Raw genomic sequence first — 24,637 nt, 5'->3', positions numbered from 1 at the left:
GTCTATGCATAATGTGTATATATATATACAATCACAATTTCTTTACCCATTCATTTGTCCATGGATATTTAGGTAGTTTCTACTTCTCACTTACTGTGGATAGTGCTTTAATTAACACAGGAGTCTCAGCATCTCTTCAAGAACCTGATTTCAATTATCTGGAGTAAATTATTCATGAGTGGTATTGCTAGAACGTATAGTAGTTCTGTTTTTAGTTTTCTGAGGAATTTCCATACTGTTCTCCAGCTGCACTATTTAGCATCCCCACTAACAATGTACAAAAATTTATGATAATTCTCTACATCCTCATCAGCTCTTATCTTTTGTTTTTTGGTAATAGCCATCCTGACAGGTATGAGTTGACATCTCATTGTGATTTTTGATTTGCATTTCCCTGGTAACTAGTAATCCTAAGCATTTCTTTATGTACCTATTGGACATTTGTATATATTCTTGGGAGAGTATCTATTTGAATCCTTTGCCCATTTTAAAATCAGGTTATTAGGGCTTTTTCACTATTTTTAAAACTATTTTATTTATTTGAGAGAGAGAGAGACAGAGAGACAGCATGAGTGGGGAGGGAGAGAGGAAGAGGGAGAAAGAATCTGAAGCAGACTCCAGACTAAACACAGAGCCTGAAGCAGGGCTCAATTCCACGACTGCAAGATCGTGACCTGAGCCAAAAGGGAGTCAGATGCCTAACCAACTGTGCCAACCAGGTGCCCTGGGTTTTTCCATTATTGAGTTTCAGGAATTCCTTAAGTATTCTGGAGATTTGCCCCTTATCAGAGATATGATTCATAAATATTTACTGCCATTCCATGGGTTGTCTTTTCACTATGCTGTTTTCTATGCTGCACAGAAACTTTTTTTTAGCTCAATGTAGTCCAGATTGGTGTTGGCTTCTGTTACCTGGGCTTTGATGTTATGTACAGGAAATCTTGCCAAGATCAATGTCATGAAGTTTTTCCTTAAATGTTCTTCTAGGAGCTTTATATAGTTTCAGGTCTTACATTTGATATTTTATCTGATTCGGAAATGATTTTTGTGTATAATGTAAGATAAAGATTTAATTTCATTCTTTTGCATGTGGATATCCAATTTCTCCACATCATTTGTTGAAGAGACTATCCCTTCCCTATTGTGTATTCTTGGAACTCTTGTCGAAGAACAGTGAACCATACATGCGTGGGTTTATTTCTGAACTGCAGTCTGTTCTACTGGTCTGTGTATCTGTCTTCATGCCAGTGCCACATTGTTTTGATTGCTGTAGACTTTGCAATTTTGAAATCAAGAAGTGTGATGTCTCTAGCTTTGTTCTTTCTCAAGACCAACCTGCCTACTTCAGGAGTCTTGTGATTCCACATGAATTCTTTTCAGTTGTTTTTCCCATTTCTGTAAAAAATGTCATTGGGATTTTGGTAGAGATCATACTGAATATTTAGATCACTTTGGGTAGTATGGAAAAATTAATAATGTTAAGTCTTCCAATCCACGAGCATGGGGTGGCTTATTATTCCTCCAGATATTTAGAAATATGGGTATTGTTTGCTTTTGCCTGGTTCTAGTATGCATGTTCCAGTTTCCATGGGTTAGTGACACAACACAAGTCCTCCAACATGACTCAAAATTCAGGTACTACACTATACTAACTGTGAACTGTTGCATAAATAACAGCATAAATAACCTAACTTTAGACCGCAAGAAACTAGAAAAAGAAGAATAAACAAGCACAAAGTTAGCAGAAAGAAGGAAATAAAAAAGATCAGAGTGCAAATGAATGAAACAGAGACTAAACAGACAATAGAAAAGATCAATGAAACTAAGAGCTGTTTTTCTTCTTCAAAAGATAAACAAAGTAGACAAACCTTTAGCTAGACTTACCAAGAAAAAAAATGGAGAGGACTCATATAAATAAAATTAGAAATGAAAGAGGAAACAGGACAACTGCTATCACGGAAATACGAAGAGTCACAAAAGACTACTATGTATGCCATCAAATTGGACAAACTAGAAGAAATGCATAAATACCTATAAACATACAAACTACTAAGACTGAATCATGAAGAAATCGAAAATCTGAACAGACCACTGACTAGTAAGAATCTTGAATCAGTAATCAAAAACCTCCCCACAAAGACAAGTTCAGAAGAATATAACTTCACTGATACATTTTACTCACCATTTAAAGAACTAATGCCAATCTTTCTCAAACTCTTGCCAAAAATATAATAGGAGGGAAGACTTTCAGAATCAATTTAAAGGCCAGCATTACTCTGATACCAAAGCCAAAGACATCACGAGAAAAGAAAACTATGGCTCAATATCCCTGATGAGCACAGATGCAAAACACCTGAATAAAATAGCAGCAAGTAAAATTCAACAATACAGTAAAAGGATCATACACCATGACTAAGTAAAATTTATGCCAGGATACAAGGATCGTTCTCCATGCACAAATCAATCAATGAGGCATACTACATTAATAAAATGAATGATAAATCTTACAGTCATCTCAACTGATGAAGCAAAGGCATTTAAAAGAATTCATGATAAAAATTCTCAACATTACAGGTATGGAGGAAATGTAACAACATAATAGAAGGAAATTTACCAACATAGTAAGAGCCATATATGACAAGCCAAAAGCTAAGATCATTCTCAGTGATAAAAAGCCAAAAGGTTTTCTCTATCATCAGGAATAAGACAAAGTATGCTCATTCTTGTCACTTGTTTTCAATAAAGTACTGAAGTCCTAGCTAGAGAAATTGGCCAAGAAAAAGGAAAAAATGGCATATAATTTAGAAAGGAAAAAGTAAAACTTTCTCTATTTGCAAATGGCAGTAAATTATGTATAGGAGGTCTAAAAAGTCCACCAAAAATAATAAGGGAACTCTGTAAAGTTTGAGGATAAAAATTAATATACAAAAATTTGTTGTTTCTATAAACTAACCACATACTGTCAGAAAGATAAATTAAGAAAATCCCATTTCCAATAGCATCAAAAGGAATAAAATATCTAGGAACAAATTTAACCCAGGAGGTGAGAGATATGTACACTGAACACTATAAGATACAGATAAAAGAAACCAAGAATACACAAATAAATGGAAAGATATTCTACACTTATGGAGTATAAGAATTAATATTATAAAAATGTCCATATTACCCAAGCAATCTTCAGATTCAATGCAATCCCTATCAAAATTCCAATGACATTTTTCACAGAAATACAACAAAAAATAATAAAATTTGTATGGAACCACAAAAGATCTGGAATACTCAGAGCAATCTTGAGAAAGAAGAACTAAGCAGTAGCCATCACACTGCCTGATTTCAAATCCACAGTAATTGTATAATTTTACATTTTATAATTTTATATTTTTATATATTTAGTTTTTATTTTGATTTTATTTATTTATTTATTTGACAGAGAGAAATCACAAGTAGTCGGAGAGGCAGGCAGAGAGAGAGAGAGGGAAGCAGGCTCCCCGCTGAGCAGAGAGCCTGATGCGGGACTCGATCCCAGGACCCTGAGACCATGACCTGAGCCGAAAGCAGCGGCTTAACCCACTGAGCCACCCAGGCGCCCCAGTTTTTATTTTATAGTTTTAATTTATAATTAAGTAAATTTTATAATTTATATTACAAAGTTATATTAGTCAAAACAATAGAATACCTGCAAAAAACAGTCACATAGACCTATGTATCATCATCAATAGCCCAGATATAAACCCATGCATGTATGATCAACTAATATTTAACAAAGGAGCCAAGAAGAGTCAAAGGGGAAAGAACTTTACTTCAATAAATGGTTTTGTAAAAACTGGATATTCAGGTACAAAGGAACAAAATTAAATCCCTATCTTACACCGTATGTCCAAATCAACTCAAAATAGATTACAGACTGATTGAGCATTAAGACCTGAAACCAGAAAACTCCTGGAAGAAAATATCGTGGGTAGTAAGCTCCTTGACATTGCTCATGGCAATGATTTGTTAGATTTGACATTAAAGCTAAGGCAACAAAGGCAAAAATAAACAAGTGGGACTATATCAAACTAAAAAGCACAGCAAAGGAAACAATTAACAAAATGAAAAGACAACCTACAGAATGAAAGGAAATATTTGCAAATTATATATCTGATAAGGGGTTAATATCATATACACAGAGAAAGAGAGTGAGAGAGAGAGAGAGAGAGAGCGATACACCTCAACAGCAAAACAAAACAAAACAACAGTCCAATCAAAAAATGAACACAGAAACTAATTAGATATTTTTCCAAAGGCAAAGAAAGGGTCAACAGGGGGGCACCTGGGCAACTCGGTCTGTTAAGTGACTCACTCTTTTTTTTTAAAGATTTTATTTATTTATTTGTCATAGAGAGAGAAGCGAGAGCAAGCACAGGCAGACAGAGTGGCAGGCAGAGGCAGAGGGAGAAGCAGGCTCCCTGCCAAGCAAGGAGCCCGATGCAGGACTCGATCCCAGGACGCTGGGATCATGACCTGTGCCGAAGGCAGCCGCTTAACCAACTGCACCACCCAGGCGACCCAGTGACTCACTCTTGATTTCAGATCAGGTCATGATCTCAGCATTGTGAGCTCAAGCCCCATGTTGGGCTCTGCCTTGGGTGTGGAGCCTGTTCAGGATTCCCTCTCTCCTTCTCTCTCTGCCCCCCAACCCTGCTCACATGTACATATGTGCTGGCTCTCTCTCTTTAAAAAAAGAAAATTAGCCAACAGGTAACGAAAAAGAGTCTCAACATCACTCATCGTCAGGAAAATGAAAATCAAAACCACAATGAGATATCACTTCACACCTGTCAGAATGGCTGTCATTAGAAAGACAAGACGTAACAAGTGTTGGCAAGGATGTAGAGAAGAGGGACCCCTTGCACACTGATGGTGGGAATGTAAACTGAGACAGCCATTTAGGAAAACAATATGGAGATTCCTCAAAAAAATTAAAAATACAACTACCATATGATCCAGCAATTCTACTTCTAGGTATATACCCAAAGGAAAGAAAAATCACAAATTTGAACCGATACTTGCATCCCCCTGTCTACTGCGGCATGCCTTACAATAGCCAAGTCAGGGAGACAAGCTGTGACCATCAATGCATGATGAACGGGCAAAGAAAATGTGGCATATACATCTACAATGGAATAACATTCAGCCATAAAAAAGAACAAAATCCTGCTATTTGGGACAACATGGATGGACCTTAAGGGTGATTTGCTAAATGACATAAATCAGACAGAGAAATACAAATACTGCATGATCTCACTTATATTATATGTGGAATCTAAAAAAAAAAAAGACTTGTAGGAACAGATATAGATTGGTGGTTACTGGAGTTGGGGGTGGATGGGTGAAAGTGGTCAAAAGGTACAAATTTTGGATTAGAAGAGTAATAAGCCCTTGTGATATAATGAACAGCATGGTGATTATATTTAAAACTAAAAGTTGTTAAAGACTGGACCTTAAATGTTCTCATCATAAGAAAAATAAGTGAAATGACAGATGTTAAACTTACTGTGGTAATCATTTTACAATATATAAATATATATGAAATCATCATGTTGTATACATTAAACTGATACAATATTGTATGTCAAATATATCTCAATAAAACTTGGGGGGGGAGAAGAAGTGACCTAAATGTCTCAATAGAGAAGTGGTTACATAAAATATGATAAGTTCATGTAAGGCAATTCTATTCAGTCATAAATACACGTATACACACACACACACACACACACACACACCCACTGCTCTGGAAGGAGTCTCATCACTCATTGTTTAAACAATGAGTAGATTTAAAACTGTGTATAACAGTTATGTAAAATTGTATGAACACACATACCCACACACACGGAGCAGAAGATTCTGAAAAATCATGGCCAAGATAACGTTTCTATTTCTAGTAATGTTAACATTATTTTCTCTCTACTTCTATATACTACTTGAATTTTCTATGATGGGTACGTATTTTCATTATGAACAAAAACTTAAAAAGCACTTCCTTTCTGCCAGTACAAAGCATAGTAAGCATTATCTTCAGGTCCCTACCCCTTGAACTAGGATTGTTCCTTTAACCTAGGATGTTTTATCGTCACACCTATTCCACCAACTCATCCTTTGGTTTGGCTCAATTATTTATTAGCGGTTGTACTAAAACAAATAACCCCAAAGTTCTGTTTTCCTAGAATTTGACCACAATCCTCAAAAACCAAAGGTAAACCAATTCACTACAAGAGTAAACTTCTCCCAAAGAACGGATGGTGGCACCTTTCACCATATTTCCAGTGCCTGTGGGTCCCCCATGCGCTTGCTTCTCTATCTCTGATGAAAAAGAAGGTGGCTGTGGGGGCACCATCTCGCTCATTGGAAACTTAACTGCAAACTGTCGTATTTGTTGCCATTGGTGCACTTCTCCTGCACTGCTGATTCCGAGTCACGACAAAGGAAGGACTTGGCGGCCACACGGATGAAGACGCATGGAGCTGAGTAACTAGAGGACTGTTGGTAAGATTTCTCTGGTCTCTGGTTTTCAAATCTAGGCTGCTCTCTTCAGAGCATTGAAGCTCTGCATTTAGCTCTGCTAAATCCCTCTGCTTCACACCACATCCCCATGTCTTGGTGTCTTTTTGCCTGGATTAAGCTACCCTGGTTCTCTTGCCCAGTTTTTAAATGCACATATTGTTGAAGACTTTTTTTTTTTTAAGTTGGAAAGAAAAGAAGTCTATTTCTCCCCAGAATTCCCTGAGATTTGGGACATGTTTTAGAAGTCTTTAGGCTTCTTCCTGCTGACTTACTCTTACATAAAATATTTTCCTCACTGATGGCAGGAACAACTTCATGACACCTCTTCTTCTCATGGAAAATGAAAAAGATGAGATACTGGGACATTTCCAAAATTAAGGGGAACTCCACTTTAATGAAGATTTTTAACAAATGGAACTGGAAGCTGGAATCAGAATTATACTCAGGGACTTTGAACTCAAACATGGCTTTATTAGCCCTCAACAGTTGTTGATTCTTGTTCAACTTTGTGCCCATGATTCAGTGGCTTTCAGCCAACAAATATTCATGTGTATTCTCTCTTGCATTAAGTAGTTATTGAACTGGGTTTTTACCACAGCCCTGGGAGACAGTGTAAGCTGAATATATACAAAGCTTCAAAAATTATTATCTCAGAGAAATTAAGAGATAATTAATAAAGACCTTTTGGACCAAGGACAAAGGACTACAGACCACTGATGCAGACTCCATCAGTGTACTGATGCTAGCTGGCAAAGACACAAAGGTCCAAAACCGTCTTTGGTATAAGGTATGCCATCTGTATATGTTATACAAATGGGCCATAGAATACATAACATGGAGAAAGTTGTTTTTTATGTAACTATTTACTCACCCCAAATTCCCATGAATATTGCAAAGAACACTGTCGACTCATTATCAAACAAATGGGAGATCTGTAAAAACGGCAATAACATCACAAAGTCTACTTAGTATCAAATGCCACACAAAAAGAGAGAAATTCCAAGTCTTTTCATTGTTCTGTAGCACGTACATACCTTGGAAGCCAAACACGTGGTATTTAGTCTCCAATAATCGCAAACTTGATCACAGAGTGGGCACATGATAATCTGACCTCCAATTGTAGGGTCACAGATCTCAGAGCTGCAGAGGGAATAGCCAAGTTATTTGCAAAGTGATGTGTTTTCAGGTGGTAGAACCACTCTTTATACAGCTTCTCACATATGGCAGGGAAGCAACAAAGTAGCAATTTCTGTAGTAGGTCAAGTCATGTTTTGAGAAACAGAACCTTTAGAGCTGATCATTAGAACAGATTGTCCCTAAAGCACCAGGTGAGGGGCAGCTGGTACACTGGGATATTTTTTTTTAAATATCAATGATCTGCCTGCCATCAGGAAACATTCTGAAACACATGCCAGGGTAATCATAGCAACAGCCTGAGTTAGCGTAACAGCAAAGTGTTCTCTCTGTGTGGGCAGTTCAGCTGCACTCACCTGTTTGAGTTATTATGCATGGATAATAAGCCGTAAATGAAACACGCTAAGCCAACTATAGCTGCAAAGGACAGCATCTCGGTGTAAAATCCAAGAAAGACAAAATACATGGCAATTTTTTCTCCAAAATAATTCCTATGAAAGAGAGTAGAAATAAAATCAAAGGTTAGAAGCATGATACCCTCCAGAGAGCTTTGGTTTTTGTACTCAGACAAGACCTATATTCCTCTCTCCCTTGCTCTCTAGCCCTGCAATCTTGGTAAAGTTACTAAACTCTCCTCACTTTGGTTTCCACAGCACAAAATGCAGGAGGGTGCTTACCCACAGAATCGGTGTAAGGACTGAAGGGGAGAACACACGTAAGTCAGACACCAACTGAGTATAAGTTAAGTTTTAATTTTGAAACAGTAAGGTAATTTGAAAAGCTTCTAAGTTTTAAGGAGAGTTTGAATGTATTGAAATAAACTGTAGAACATTCTGCAATGTAACTTCTAGCAATTAACAAGATCAAAACCACTTTTACAATGTGAACGGAGTTTCATTTTATTTCTCTTTCTAATATAAAGAAGGTTCTCTGACTACATCAGACAAGAGTGGTTCTATGTATAAACTTCCTTCTTGCTGCAATTTTTAATCTCTGATGGATGTTTATAGGATTGTGAGATAGGTAGCAAAAGAAGGAATTAAAAATGACTACTTAATAAGAGTTCCATAAGGGGCTCCCGGGTGGTTCAGTGGGTTAAGCCTCTGCCTTCGGCTCAGGTCATGATTTCAGGGTCTTGGGATTTAGCCCCACATCAGATCTCTGCTCAGCAGAGAGCTTGCTTCCCCTCCTCCCCTCTGCCTGCCTCTCTGCCTACTTGTGTTCTCTCTCTCTCTCTCTGTCAAATAAATAAATAAAAATCTTAAAAAAAAAAAAAGAGTTCCATAAAATACTCAGTTCCACCCTTACTTTACAAAAAGTTAAAAAGTTAGAGCACTACATTACCTAAATGCTTTTTTTTTTTCTTGTTTCTGTTTTTTGTTTTTAGACCAAGCCCCCCTTAAGGTATCCCTTAAGGAATCTAAGAATATAGTCCTCTCTGTCTCAAAAACCACATTTTTTAAAACCAGATTAATCCTACCTATCCATATAGAGTTTAGCTTATCAAATCTGTGAAACCTTTCCACAGTTTCCAAGGCAGATAGATTTGATCCCTTCTGGGTTCTAATAGCAATCTAATCTAATATCACAATCTATTATATCACTTAATATTAGCTTGTAATATCCATACATGTTCAAAAAGAAGATAATTATGAACATAAGGGTATCAACTTAATTTCCAAATATTTACATATTTTCTTGTATTTAATATTAATTTTATTGAACCTCATATTCTTCAGTACTCAAAATTCCTAATCTTTTCTAATTAAATAGTTGTCTCACTGCTTATACCATCTTTCATTTCTCTTGCTCTGTCCTCAAATCACTATAAACTTGAAATTAAATCACAATTCCAGCATAATCCCTTGTTGATTTGTGACTCACAAATCCCTTGTTCACTTACATTTGGGACAAATGAACTTGTTTTTTTCTTTTCTTTTCTTTTTTGCTGAATAATATAGCAATTACTTCAATACTGCGTAACATCAAAATCTCTCTTTTTTAGAGATTTTGTTTATTTACTTGAGAGAGAAAGAGAGAGAGAGCATGAGTGAGGGTAGGGACAGAGGGAGAAGGAGAAGCAGACTTCCCGTTGAGCACAGAGCCCAACATGGGTCTGGATTCCAGGACCCTGAGATCATGACCTGAGCTGAAGGCAGATGCTTAGCCAATGAGCAACCCAGGCACACCATAACATCAAAATCTTTTAATAAAGGATAAAAATATTTGATTTTGTAAAATTCACTCATCATATCTATTTCTATGTGCTATTTTTTGTTTAAGATTTTATTTATTTACTTGACAGACAGAGATCACAAGTAGGCAGAGAGACAGGCAGAGAGAGAGGGGGATGCAGGCTCCCAGCTGAGCAGAGAGCCCGATGTGGGGCTTGATCCCTGGACCCCAAGATCACGACCCAAGCTGAAGGTGAAGGCTTAACCCACTGAGTCACCCAGGTGCCCCTCTATGTGCTATTTTAAAAATTACAAAACCAATCATTTTTTGAAGTGAAGATATCAATACTACTGCTACAGATTTAACCTAAAAATTCTTTGGGAATTTATTAAAAAAAACATATTTCAACAAACCTTATTTTTAAAGAACTATCTTTTTCTCCCTTTCAATTTTCAAGAATCTTATTCCTTGACAATTAAAAGAAGAAAGTCCTCAAGAATCCAGACCTTTAATTAGTATTAAAAAATTATTTAAAAGAGAAATTCTCAGATGAGCATTTGTTATATGGAATAATAGAAGTTATTTTACTAAACTTTGGACTGGGAAGCTTAACAATCACAGATTAACAACTAATACATCTCTTACAAATGTAAAATGCAAAAGACAAATCTTAAATTTGTATTATGATAAAAATGTACACAGTATTGAAACATTTAAGATGTTAAATTATCTCACTATTCATAACAAAGAAAATGAGAGAACTCTAATAATATGAGATGTTCTATAAAGATTCAAATATAAAGAATCTTTCTTTTGAGTATTTAGTTTTAGAAAAATTAGCCTTATATTCACACCTATGGTGTATGATACTTCTTAATCTGCCCATTTCACTTAGTAGATTTTGAGCCCATCTGTGGCCCCTGAGCATCTCAACAGTCCACTGACAGGTAGGAGATATTCATTAATATTGTTTGTGAGATCTGGTGAGAAGGTACTGGTCCAATTTTGTATTTCCAAGACTTAGTCTAAGCCATAGCAAATAATCAAAAGAATGATGATATAATTGAGCTGAGTATGGGCTTGAGGAATGAGCAAACATGTGGAAACATTTGGTTAAAATGGATTCATTTTTATAGTTAATTTATGGACATCTGAGACTCTTAGCTATTACATTTAATAGCATTTGAATAGCACCATTATACTCACTATAAATAGATTTATTCTAAGCTATTAGCTATATAGGCATATACCAAGTATTAAGTCACTCAAAATAGGTGACATCAAAAGAAAAAATATAGAGAGCCTTTAAACTGGAAAGAAAAAATAGGATTGGAGGGCATATAACACTGAAGACTGATAAACCAATGATGACAACCTCAGTATTTCTATTTTTTATTTAAAAATAAAATGTAATGTGACAAAATGACCAGTACCCCCAAAGACAGGAAAACTACAAATGTTTGAACATGGAACTTAAGGTGGTGTAGAGGTCATGCGAACTAGGTGAAATCTCAAAAATCAGACTCTTAAATTCTAAACCCCTTTCTACCAAGTCATCCCGTGTTCCTTTTTTTTTTTTTAATTTTCCATGTTCAATAATCCACTAAATGCAATAAATTTTGTTATAAAAATATATTTCTAATTCACAGTATCCTCTCTTTTCTCTTACCAGTATCTTGCATATGACCTTGAATAGCTATTACTGAAAATTTTTAATAGCCTCCTTACTTCCTTGACTTCAGTCTTGCATCCATCTCTCATCTTCCTTATTTCCAGTGAGGCAATGGTTCTAAAGCAAAAACTGAACCATGTCCTTTTCCTCCTTCAAATGGTTTTTATCCCTTCCTTTAGCAATGTTCTGCATGATGTTGCTGATAAACATTCAAGTCTTGCCTGCTTCTGCTCCTACATGAAGAACTAAATGTGCAAAGCTCTTCCTCAGCCCCGTGCTCTGTACTACTTTTCTCTGCCTGAAACATTCTTACCTAACTTGTTTACTTTGGAACTTACTATTTATCTTTCAAGACACAGCTCAAGAATAAGTGCTGTACAGACTTTCCCTGAGGTCGTCATAAAAGTAGGTGCTTTTTCTTTTGTGCTCTGTTCTTTCATGAGTATCACTGTTATAATTATTATATATTTGGTTGTCTTCCTGTGAATATATTCATATTAGGAAACCATGTTCTGATTATCTTTGTAGCCCTACTCTTTGTACCTCTACTCTCTTCCTTTCTTGAGAAAGGAATTATCCACAGATGCATGATTACAATGCACACTGTTCCTTTAATGAATATTTATTTATTTTAAAAATTTTATTTATTTATTTGACACAGAGGGAGAGAGAGTACAAGCAGGAGTAGCAGCAGGGAGAGGGAGAAGCAGGCTATGCTGGGCAGAGAGCCTGATGTGGGGCTCAATCCTAGGATCCTGGAATCATGACCTGAGCCAAAGGCAGACGATTAACAGACTGAGCCACCCAGGTGCCCAGTGAACATCACTAGATAGATAATTCCTTTCTCTTTTTAAAGATGTTTTTCTACCATCTTGCTATCAAGAGCTACCAAGTCTCTAAAACCTTTCCTAAAAACCGTAAGATCATCAAGGAGAAGAAATAAAACCACACTCAATACAGGCCTTCAGCATCATGACAAAGAATACCATGATCTTCAAATTACCTGTAAGTAAAGACAAAAGCCCAATTCTAACAGACCATCTGCCACCTGCTGCCACAAACCTGAGGTACCAGAAAGCAAGGAAGAAGATGCTTAAGAAGTTCCAGTTTAAAAAAAAAAAAAGAAGTCAAGTAAGGAAAGACATTAGACAAATTTAGACAAAATAACCTCCAGGGGGAGAAAAAGATGTAATTAAATGTCATAATACTGAACACATGCTGGGACATGGTAATTCATTGTGCTGGCGAAAAGAAAGGGATCTGAAAATAAGCAAGAGTGGCAGCCTCAGAGAAGCAACATTCTGGGGGAAGACTCATATATAAAGGGTGGTACTCCTTAAAGGAGTGGCAGTATAGAGGAAGAAGAAAATAAGAAGGGAGAGTTAGGATCCTGTGGATCCTAGACAACAGCCACACACTATCATCCATAGAAGAAACTGCATGGAATAGTAAAGGACTAGCAGAAGAGTGCACTCTAATGCTAGAAACTCTATGAGTTAATTATAAATAGAAAAAAGCAGACCATGTCCATACAAAACTATATTAGAAAAACCAACAATGTTAAACAAATAATTTCAGCTAATGAATATTTTCCCAAAAAAGAACATAAAAAATAGTGGACTAAAGCACTACAAATTGAATTGAATTTTCTCAAATAAATAATTGAGAACATAAGAAAATACCAGAAATATAAAATCAAGAAATGTGGGAATTGGAATAAATAAAACAAGAGGTGAAAGAACTCCACAAAGAGAGGAAAAAGAAAAATCACAAAAGGCTTGTCAGAATTGAGGATGAAATTACGAGGTATTCAAAAGGGTAAATAAAGGGGGAGTTAAGTGAAAAATCTAATAAAAGACAATCAGAAAAACAGGATACCTATCAGAAGAATGGAAATGACATGGAGAAGTAAAGGAGTCTCAGGGAAATTGTTTGATAAAAGGACAGGCAAAAGAAGACTCAACATACATATAACTGGAGTCAAAATAAAATAAAAATACTGGGAAAGTGCTTATATTTTAAAATTATAATCCAAGAACACCTTCCAGAAGGAAAAAAAGAAGGTATGCATTGAAAGGATCCAGTAGGAACCGAGGAAAACAGACTTAGAATAATCACCTCCAAAACACAATGTGTTAAAACTATCAGATTTTAAAACAAACAAGCAAGCAAACAAAACTCTTGAAGCTTCCTAGCAAAATGATAAAGTAATGTTCAAGGACAAAAGAATTTTCTACTCATGAGGACACACTGGAGACTCTTCCACAAGGCAAGGACACCCACTATCTCCACTACTATTTAATACTCTTCTGAAATTACTAGCCAATGCAACTGAACAAAAGAAAATAACTGGAGACCTCAGAATTGGTAAAGAAAAAAGCAAACAATTCCTATTTTAAAATGACAGGGTGGGATGCCGGGCTGGCATAGTCGGTTAAGTATCTGACTCTTGGTTTCAATTCAGGGTTGTGAGATCATGCTCCAAATCAGGCTCTATGCTCAGTGTGGAGTCTTCTTGAGTTTCTCTCTCCCTCTGCCCCTTCTACTCATGCATATGCTCTCTCTCTCTCAAATAAATAAATAAATATTTTTTAAAACAGTAAATATATAAATATAAATAAGACATAGTAATTTACTTGGATAACCTTAAAGCATCACTGATAAAACTAATTCAATGAAGATTTCTTCAAGGTATCAGTATATAAATTAAGATACAAAAATAAATAGCATTCAATATATAAATAATAACAAGTTAGAAGATATAGAATACATAAAATGTAACAGCAACAAAAAATATAAAATACCTAGGATTAAGCCTAAGAGAGGTGCCTAACCTATACAAAGGATTGAAAATCCCAATGTAGACTTGAAAAAAGACATACCTTTTCCTTGACATGCCTTCTCCTTGATTAGAATGACTGAATTATTATCAAACTATCAGGTCTACCTAATAAATAAATGAACTTATTTATAAATTTAATGTGATCCCCATATAAATACCAACAATATGCTTTTTACTAAAGAGCTAACCAAGTTGATTCTCGAGTTTATATGGAAAAATAAATATGCAGAATGTACAAGGAAACACTGAGCGTAAGAGCTACAAAAAAGTATTAGCCCAACCAGACTTTAAAACGTACTACATAGTACTATATAGTAAAACATACTGTGGCAATGGTGCTGCAATGAAAACAGCCTGGTACTGACACACGAGTAGCCAGCCTGATCAAAGGAAAACAAAACAAAACAAAACAAAACAAACAACTACAACAACAAAACAGAACATCCAGAAACAAACTCAATTGCATGTAGAAATCTAGTATAAGATAAAAGTAGTACCTCAAATCACTGGTACATCAATAAACTTCTTATAAATGGTATTGGGACAGTAGATAAAATTAGATCTACTCCTCACATGATATGGAAGAATAAATTCTGAATGGATCAGGAATCTAAACACAAAAATTGAAACTATGCAAGTAAAAGAAAATGTAGGAGAATTCCTCTATAACTTGTGTGTACAATAAATGCATTGTCTGGGTGCCTGGGGGGCTCAGTCATTACTCATCTGCCTTCCGCTCAGGTCATGGTCCCAGAGTTACGGGATGGAGTCCCACATCAGGCTCCCTGCTCAGCAGGGAGTCTGCTTCTCCCTCTGACTCTCACTCCACTTGTTCTCTCTCTGTCTCTCACTCTAATAAGTAAAATCTTTAAAAAAAAAAGGCATTGTCACTAAAAATCCAAAAGCAATGAAAATTTTGATAAAGTTGACTTCATATAAAATAAGAAAATATTCTACATAGCAAAAGCCAAACAACCAAACAAACAAATTTTAAAAAACTCATACACAAAGTCAAAATGCAAGTGACAAACTTGGAGAAAATATTAGGAATATGTGTTATAAAGGGTTACAAAACCCCAATAAATAAAACACTTAAAAAAAAACTTAGAAGGCAAAAATTCTACAGAAAAATGGACAAAAGATACAAATAAACAATTTATTAAAAAGGCTACAAAAATGTCCCTTAACATATGAAAGGATGTTCAATTTCAGTCATATTAAGGGAAATACAAATTAAAAGTACACTAAAATACCATTTCTCATCTGTCACCTAGCGAGAATTGGAAAACTTGACAGTGTACTCTGCACTTTCATACATTGTTGGCGGGAATTCCAAATAGTACAATCCCACTGAGAGGGAATGTGGCAATTTTTAATACAAGTACATATGCACTTACCCAGCAACCCAACAATCTCACATATATGGTTTTACCCTGAAGATACTCCCAACAATTCAGAAATACACATATCCATTGTTAGTCACTGAAGCACTTTTGTTTGTAATTGTGAAGTACTGGAAACGACCTGAATGTCTAAGAACACATAATGGTGTACCATAAAGCAGAAAAACGAATGACCATGTCTCCATGAATTCATACACATTGATCTTCAGGACATACTGCTAAGTGAAAAGAGCAAAGTGCTGAGGGGTCTCTATTGAATGCCACTTTTGTTTAGCAAGGAGAAATCTGAGAGAATACATATATCTGCTTCTTTTGATAAAGATAAATCAGGAAGTAATGAGGCTGGCAAACTATGAGAGATAAGGAATTAGAGAAGAGGGCAAGGTACAGTAAAAGGGATCTGGGAAGGAGTGTCGCTCCTTCCTTGGACTTTAACTAATACTAAAAAGTACCTGAAATAAATCTTATTATTCTAGAAGCCAGAAGGGTAGAGTTTTGGGGAGGAAAAGGGAGAAATGTTTAAAAAGGCACAGGATCTAGTTCCAAGGGCTCCCCATGGAGCTTTGGTAAAGGAATGTTGAGAGACAGCTAGTAAATGAGGAAGGAGTACTGCAGTTGGACACTCATTTTGCAACCAAAACAGTGAATACTGGTTCAGGTGAGAATCCTTCTGTCTGCTAAGTCGAGGGAGAAATTGGAATGAGTAGCAGAACTTCCCACAGATTGTTTATTACTAGCAGGGTAAAAACAGTGGAGCAATCAAACAAATTCTTCACTGGACAATCAAAATTAATATAAAATGAGGGGCTTATTGGAAGCAAGGGAAAATTATATATAGAGTTGTGAAACAGCATCACACTGTGACACACTATGACTATGACTATCACACTATGACTATGCTCAAAATTATCATCAACAACCTGGTGCTCCCCGGAGCTAAAAGTCATCCCAGAAGATGGTGTTCGTAGCTGGTGTGCTCTCTCTAACGTCACAGGAGGGGGCCTGTGGGGCTGGGACCCAGGCCTCTGAGGAGGAGGTACTGGCAGGCTGACAGGCTATCTCAGAACAGATACGAGACTGGATCTGCAAGTGTTGGCAGAACTATAAACAGCATTCTGCCTCAGCAATAGGAAGGCACTGCCACAGCCAGGAAAGGAGCCATCTTGGAGAAATGCTCATAGGAAGCAAAGAGGGAACACATTAAAAAAGCAAAAAACAAAAACAAAACCCAATAGAAACGCATCCTCTTTTCCTCCCCCCATCTTTCCGTCTCCTCAGTGCTTCTGGCTGGCAGAGCCCAGCAGCAAGCTAACCAGCAAAGCAGACTGGTGACCCTCAGAGCTCCAGCCTCAATCTCACAAAGCAGATTGTAGAAAGGTAGGCCACAGCCGAGGAGCAATAGCTTAATGACTGGTGCATAAATGAGATCACATTACGTGTTAGCCTAGGAATCTATTGTCCAATTGCCACTTCCCACCTGCACAACTGCAGGTCTTACTCCCCATCTCCTGTGTCATTTCCTTCCAGGCATCCTGGGGAGTCTCCAGATAGGTCTCTCCTGTACTAGGAATATCTTTGGGGAACAGCTTTCAACACTGTCTCCAGGTCACTGTGTAAGGATGGCAGCTCCTCCAAGCCAATGGTGCTCATTTCTCCAAGAAGGAATTCCCCCTCCCCTCTCTGAGTTTCTCCACCAAACCCCATCTCACCCTCTATCCCAGAAAGTTAATCCTCTAAGAGGAGTGTTTTTTTTTTTAATTCAAATTGATTGGGGATATATTTCATATATAATAAAATATACCTAAGTGTATAACTTGATAAGTTCAAATGCACACACTCATGTAACTGAGTAAGAGACAGGCGAGGCTAGGTAGGGGACTATGTGACCAGGCTCACAGAAATCCTAGATGGGTTGGAGCGCCTGGGTGGCTCAGTCAGTTAAGTGTCTTTCTTTGGCTCAGATCATGATGTTGGGATCCTGGGATGGAGCCTCACCTCAGGCTCCCTATTCAGCAGGGGGTCTGCTTCTCCCTTGCCCTCTGCCTCCTCCCCCTTCATGCTTTTTCTTGCTCTCAAACAAATAAAATCCAAAAAAAAATTAAAGAAAAGAAATTCCAGATGTGGAAAAATGTTATGCACAAGATATTAACTAGAGAGAAGAAAAAATAACAAATCCACTTTGTTCTAAATGTAGATGAGATATTTTCACAATATTTACAAGTCTACCTTGTTTGTCTTAAATGTTATAGACAAGATATTTGCCAAGTTCCCTGGTCAGTTTTCTATAAAAGACCAACCATGAAAGCCCTCAGTGGCCACTCATTTGGAACCCCCTCTCTAGAGGGGTTTCTGTTCTCAACTTCCCTTAATGATCTTTCAGTTCACCTTATTTTCCACAAGATTTATACTTCAACTCCATGAGACAAGAACCCTGCAACCCTGCAACATAACCACCAGCACAATCAACATATGGAGCATTACCATCATCTCAAGAAGTTCCCTTGAGACCCTTGCACTTAACCCCTTCCTCAATACCCAGATCTGAGCAACTCCTACTTTAATTTAGGTCCCTATAGTTTTTCCTCTTCCAGAATAATGTTTTGTAAATGGAAACAAGACTATGCAACCTTTCCTGGCCTGCCTCTTTTTCTTAGCAAAATACGTTGAAGAGTCATACTTTGATGATGCATGCATCAGTAATGTATCCCAGAGGGAAAAAAATCCATTGTGTGAATACATGATGATTTGTTTAGCCATTTATCAATTGATGGACCTTTGGGTTGTTTCCAGTTTTTTCTTGTGAGTTAAGCTGCTATAAACACTCAAATAATTGTGCTTTTGTGGCCATGTGCTTCAGTTTTCCTAGGTAAAGACTTAGTAGGGGAATTGTTGGGTCATAGAAAAAGTACATATTTAACTTGATAAGAAACTGTCAAATTCTTTTGTAGAGTTGCTCCACCATTTGCATTCCAGCAGTACTTAGAGATTTCAAGTTGCTCTACATCTTTATTAGCACTTACTACTATCAATCCTTCAGATTTTAGCTATTAGAATGGGTGGTATATTAGTATCTCAGTGACAGATATTTTAATTTTTTTCCTCTAGTGGATACAGATGCTGTGTATTTCTTGATTACTAAGTGGCCATCCAGAAATATCTTTCTTTTATAATCTTTTGTCCATTTTTAATGATTTTGTCTTATTGAATTGTAAGAGTTCCTTAAATATTCTAGGTGTCCTTTGTCAATATGTGTCTTTCAAGTATTTTCTCCAGCCTGTGGTTTGCCTTTTTATTTTTATAATGGTGTCTTTTAAAGAGCACTTTTTTTATTTTTATGAAGTCAAATTTATGTATTTTTAAATTGTACTTTTTGTGTCTTTTCTGAAAAGTCCATACCAAATCCCAGGCCTTAAAAACTTTTCTCCTAAACATTCTTCTATAGAAGTTCTCTAGTTTTAGCCATTACACTAAGTTCCCTGATCCATTTCAAATTAGTTTACATTTTTATGTAGGAAAGGATCTAGATCCATGTTTTGTATATGGATTTCCATTTGTTATAACATCATTTGTTTAAAGGACTATCCTTTTCCCAGTAAATAACAGCACCTTTGTTGAAAATCATTTGACCATATATGTGTGGATCTACTTCTGGACTCTCCTTTTATTAAAGTCTCCATTTGTTAATAATTTCAAATATATGGAAAAAGTTATAAGAATAATTTAGATAACTTCCATATACTCTTTAATTCTTTTATTGCAAAAGTACTGTTCCATTTGTACTTTCTCTTCATACAACTCTCTCTGCATATATACATATATGTATACATGAAGAGATATATATGTTTATCTATCTGTGTATCTGTAGCTATATATCAATATCTATCTTTGGGTAATATAGATATAGATATATAGAGATATGGATATAGATATAGATATCTTTTGATGAGCCCTTTGAAAGTAAGTTGGTTGATTATGTCATGGTCCTTTACCCCTTAATACTTCATTGTCTGTTCCTAGAAAAAGAATATTATCTTACATAAACACTAAAAAGAAACTCTAGGGATAATAGCCATTTTCGGCAGTTGTTACCTCTGTGATAACGTAGTGTTTTCTTTTTTGCCTTTTCAGTTAACTAGTTAAAGACTTGTCACCTAAGTTACCAGTTCCTTAATTAAATTTTGTGAAAACTTTACATTTTTTTTTTTAAAGATTTTATTTATTTATTTGACAGAGAGAGATCACAGTAGGCAGAGAGGCAGGCAGAGAGAGGGGAAGGGAAGCAGGCCCCTGCTGAGCAGAGAGCCCGATGCGGAACTCGATCCCAGGACCCTGAGATCATGACCTGAGCCGAAGGCAGCGGCTTAACCCACTGAGCCACCCAGGCGCCCTGAAAACTTTACATTTATTTAAAAATATCATTTCACTATTGAAATGGAAAAGCAGTATAGCTTGCTATAATATTATAAGATGAAAAAAAATTTTTTTTTTAAGATTTTATTTATTTATAAGATGAAAAATTTTTTAAAGTTATTAAATTTATGCTAGATACTGTCACCTGGTTAAATATCTGACTTTTCTTTTTTTTTTTTTTTTGACTTTTCATTTTGTTGTAAAAGGAAATTTTCAAGGGCTAACAAAGTATTACAGATCTAGCCCCCACTGACCCAAGAGGTAATGTGTTCATAGGATGATAAGTACAAACCTTTGGAGAATATTCATAGCAGAAACACCTGTTGATAGTTTAAAAATGTTAAGTGAATACATATTTTCTATATATTTTTGAACACTAGAAACTATGTAAACCTTCATTCTGATGACCATGTTTCTTCCGAGGATGCAGAGAAAGAGGAACACTCCTACACTGTTGGTGGGAATGCAAGCTGGTGCAACCACTCTGGAAAATAGCATGGTGTTTCCTCAAAAAGTTGAAAATAGAGCTACCCTATGAACCAGCAATTGCACTACTGGGTATTTACCCTAAAGATACAAACGTAGTGATCTGAAGGGGCACATGCATCTGAATGTTTATAGCAGCAAAGTCCACAATAGCCAAACTATGGAAAGAACCTAGATGTCCATCAACAGATGAATGGATAAAGAAGATGTGGTATATATACACAATGGAATACTCTGCAGCCATTAAAAGAATGAAATCTTGCCATTTGTGACGACGCGGATGGAACTAGAGGGTATTATGCTGAGCGAAATAAGTCAATCAGAGAAAGACAACTATCATATGATCTCCCTGATATGAGGAAGTGGAGATGCAACGTGGGGAGCTTGGGGGGTAGGAAAAGAATAAATGAAACAAGATGGGCTCAAGAGGGAGACAAACCATAAGAGACTCTTAATGTCACAAAACAAACTGAGGGTGGCCAGGGGGCGGAGGTTTGGGAGAGGGTGGTTGGGTTATGGACACTGGGGAGGGTATGTAATATGGTGAGTGTTGTAAAGTGTGTAAACCTGGCGATTCACAAACCTGTACCCCTGGGGCTAATAAAACATTATATGTCTATAAAAAAATTAAAAATAAATTAAATGATGACCATGTTTCTTTAAAAATATGCTCTGAAAACATTCTCCAAGGGCCCAATGTCTGTAAATGTCCTTGGCAGCAGGTTTGTAACAGTAAAAATTCTGGGACAGCCTGTTTTCTGACAGAACAGATAAGTGAATTATGAAACATTTATAATATGGTACTTTGTGTTCTGTTAAAAAGCACGAGATAGATCTAGATGTATCCACAGGAGGAGTACCAATAATATATTATTTAGAGCAAAAAGAAAATGGCAGCAAAAAAGTAAATAAAGATGCCATTGTTTTTTCTTTTCTTTTCTTTTTTTTTGGAAGCTCTAAATATCTTTATTTCATTTGCAATTGCCATGTTTTGTCTACTTCTCATTTTTTAAAATTTTTTTTTAAATTTCTTTTCAGTGTAACAGTATTCATTGTTTTTGCACCTAAGGAAAAAAAAATACGATTGCGTATGCATTTTATTATGCATGCACATAAAAACAGAATTGAATAGATAATACCAAATTAAGGGCAGTTCCCTCTACAAAATTCAACAGAGGTAGAATTTCACTTAAGACTTTGCGCATCTCTTTACAATTTGAAGGTTCATAAATGTGCTTCTTTTGTCATTTAGAAAATTAAATGGCCATTATTCAAAACAATTAAAACATCCATCCAACGAAGAGTTCATATAATGGTTTACAGAAAGTACCAGCTTACCTATACTATCTGCCTTTCATTCCTTCTTTTTTTTTTAAGATTATTTATTTATTTATTTGACAGACAGAGATCACAAGCAGGCAGAGAGGCAGGCAGAGAGAGAGAGAGAGGAGGAAGCAGGCTCCCCGTGGAGTGGAGAGCCTGATGCGGGGCTCGATCCTAGGACCCTGAGAACATGATCTGGGCTGAAGGCAGAGGCTTTAACCCACTGAGCCACCCAGGCGCCCCTCATTTATTCTTAAAAGTTTCCCCTTACTTATCTTAAAGGAAACTGGTGCGGAAGCCCTTCAGCTGACTTGGATGTGTGCACCAACACCATTCTCCTAAAAGGGACACCGTGATAGTGCTAGCATAGCACTGCCAGCATAAATCACTGAGCGGAACTCCAGGTGTGGAGCAACCAGGGCTCTCACCGGATCGTTCCTTTACTGAAATCATAGCATGAGTCTCCTGACACCCTGTATGCATGGCGCATTGTTAGGGCTTAAAGCAGGAACCTGCAACGCAGGTCTTCTTGCTTAGCCACTGAAATGGTCTAAAGAACTGAGGTCAGGGAACAAGAGCCTTCAGGGATCTCTGAGATTTGCACGTATGTGCGCATGCACACACACACACACACACCTCCATACAAAAGCTTTCTGAACTCAGAGAAAAACAAAACAAAACAATTTGTACGAAGCACTAAGTGCTAGCCCCTATGCTAAAAGAAAAATAAAATCATGTTTCATTTCATTACTAAACAGCCCCCTAAGGAAAGCACCATTGTTACTCCCACTTTACAGACGAGCCTCACAAAGGTTAAATAATTTGGCCAAGTTTATGTAGCCTCTAAGAGGAAGAACTTGGATCTGAACCCAGCTTACCTATCTACCAACACTCAACCTCTGAACTACCCAGCGACCACTGCAGGGCGGTGAGAATTACTCTGGCAACGGCATTCTAGTCACGGCTGACTGACCTATAGTGAGGATACAAACCTGGGAAGATGTGACGCGCCGTGGATGAAGACAGTGGTGAAAGAAAGGGAATGTGATGCCACGTGAATGAAAACCACATCATCAAGTTTTAATCAGTTTGATAGTATGTAGGGAACTTACCTAACCAAATCTAAAGGTTGCTCCTTGTAAAAATAGGAAAACCGAGCCCAATTCTGGAAAAGTATGTACCTCTCGTTGACAGGATTGGGAGGTGCTGAAGGCTTCCAATATTGACCCTACAGATGTTCAAAAAGAAAGTACTTGAATGACATAGCAGAAGACAGGGGTGAAGTAAATAAACACAGCTTCTACAAGACTAGTGAATGAGGCAAATTTTTCTTTTGCTTTTGATTTGAGTTTTTATATTTCATTGATGTACAATTATCTCCTAAAATCTATAATAAACTATAACAATAGTGATAATCATTAAGATTTGGAAGGGAAGGTGAACCATGACAGACTATGGACTCCGAAAAACAATCTGAGGGTTTTGAAGGGGAGGGGGGGGTGGGAGGTCGGGGGAACCAGATGGTGGGTATTAGAGAGGGCACGGATTGTATGGAGCACTGGGTGTGGTGCAAAAACAATATTGTTACGCTGAAAAGAATTAAAAAAAAAATTAAAAAAAAAAGATTCCTCCACCCAGTTAAAATTTGAGACTCTGGCTTGACTCCAGCTCTTCTTTCCTATGGAATGCCCTTTCTTCTCTACTCAAATCCTACCAGAGTATTCACAGCTCGGGGATTTATGCTAACAGTCTGGGACTTTAGAAATACACTAACACTTTTATTCTATAGATGGGAAAATTATACTCAAACAAGGTTCAGTGAATGATCCAAAGTCACACTACTGTGACAGAAATTTCTTCCAGACTTGTCTGGTCCTCACTGGTAATCACTGACACAATTTCCCAGAAAATTTAAAACATGCATCGCAAACATTAGCACCTAAGAGCCACAGTACTCTGTAATGCTTTTTCCTCATTGTTACATACTGAGTTGCCTTATTAATAATATCCCTTTGAGACATAGAGTACTGTCTACACATCATAGTACATACACAGTACATACATAGTACACACATGGTACATACACATACTATCTACACATTTTTTAACTGTGTGTCCAGACAAGTGAACTGCTGAAGACAACATAAATAAATATCCAATTGAAAATTAAGCACATGAGAAAATCACGATATGATAAGGTGTAAGATTTTTTTATCACCTAGATTCCAACTTTTTTTCTTTTCTTCTTCTGTAGCTAATCCTACTGAATCTTGAGAAATGAAATAAATAAAAAGGCAGCCTATTTGGGTACCTTGAAAAATGATTCTTTAATGCACAGGAAATCCAGTACCTAACCTTGCACTCAGGTAGAAAAAAAGAAGAAAAACAATTAAAACTAACAGTAAGTTACAACTACCTCTCACCACAGCTAAGGACCCTTGATTTTCTAGTGATCATAAATGACTCTACTGGGAGGCTGGATTACAGATTAAAGTTGCTGGTGCCTGAGGATATTAGCTTGGCTTAATGACCTGGTAATAGTAAGAAGAGAATTAATGCCCTAAAACAAACCCACAATCCTCAAAATCTTCTAAAAGGAAATGAGCCTTTTTGTGAAGAAAGACTGATAGAGAATCCATTGTA

General features: G+C 36.7%; 1 protein-coding gene across 1 annotated transcript in view; it reads right to left on the bottom strand.

Moving 5' to 3' along the window:
* Nucleotides 1-24,637, bottom strand: part of ANO5 (anoctamin 5) — a 102,440-nt gene that overhangs the window by 30,239 nt on the left and 47,564 nt on the right. The window contains exons 9-12 of the mRNA XM_044258970.1: nucleotides 23,107-23,222; nucleotides 8,040-8,174; nucleotides 7,584-7,689; nucleotides 7,421-7,481 (exon numbers count right to left, since the gene is read on the bottom strand). Coding sequence (XP_044114905.1) covers nucleotides 7,421-7,481; nucleotides 7,584-7,689; nucleotides 8,040-8,174; nucleotides 23,107-23,222 — 418 coding nt within the window. The remainder of the gene's footprint in view (nucleotides 1-7,420; nucleotides 7,482-7,583; nucleotides 7,690-8,039; nucleotides 8,175-23,106; nucleotides 23,223-24,637) is intronic.

This window comes from Neovison vison, chromosome 7 (assembly GCF_020171115.1).
Source record: "Neovison vison isolate M4711 chromosome 7, ASM_NN_V1, whole genome shotgun sequence".
In the NCBI taxonomy this organism is placed as follows: Eukaryota; Metazoa; Chordata; class Mammalia; order Carnivora; family Mustelidae; genus Neogale; species Neogale vison.
The sequence above is the reverse complement of the archived record's forward strand: the minus strand, read 5'-3'. Positions and strand labels throughout refer to the sequence as shown.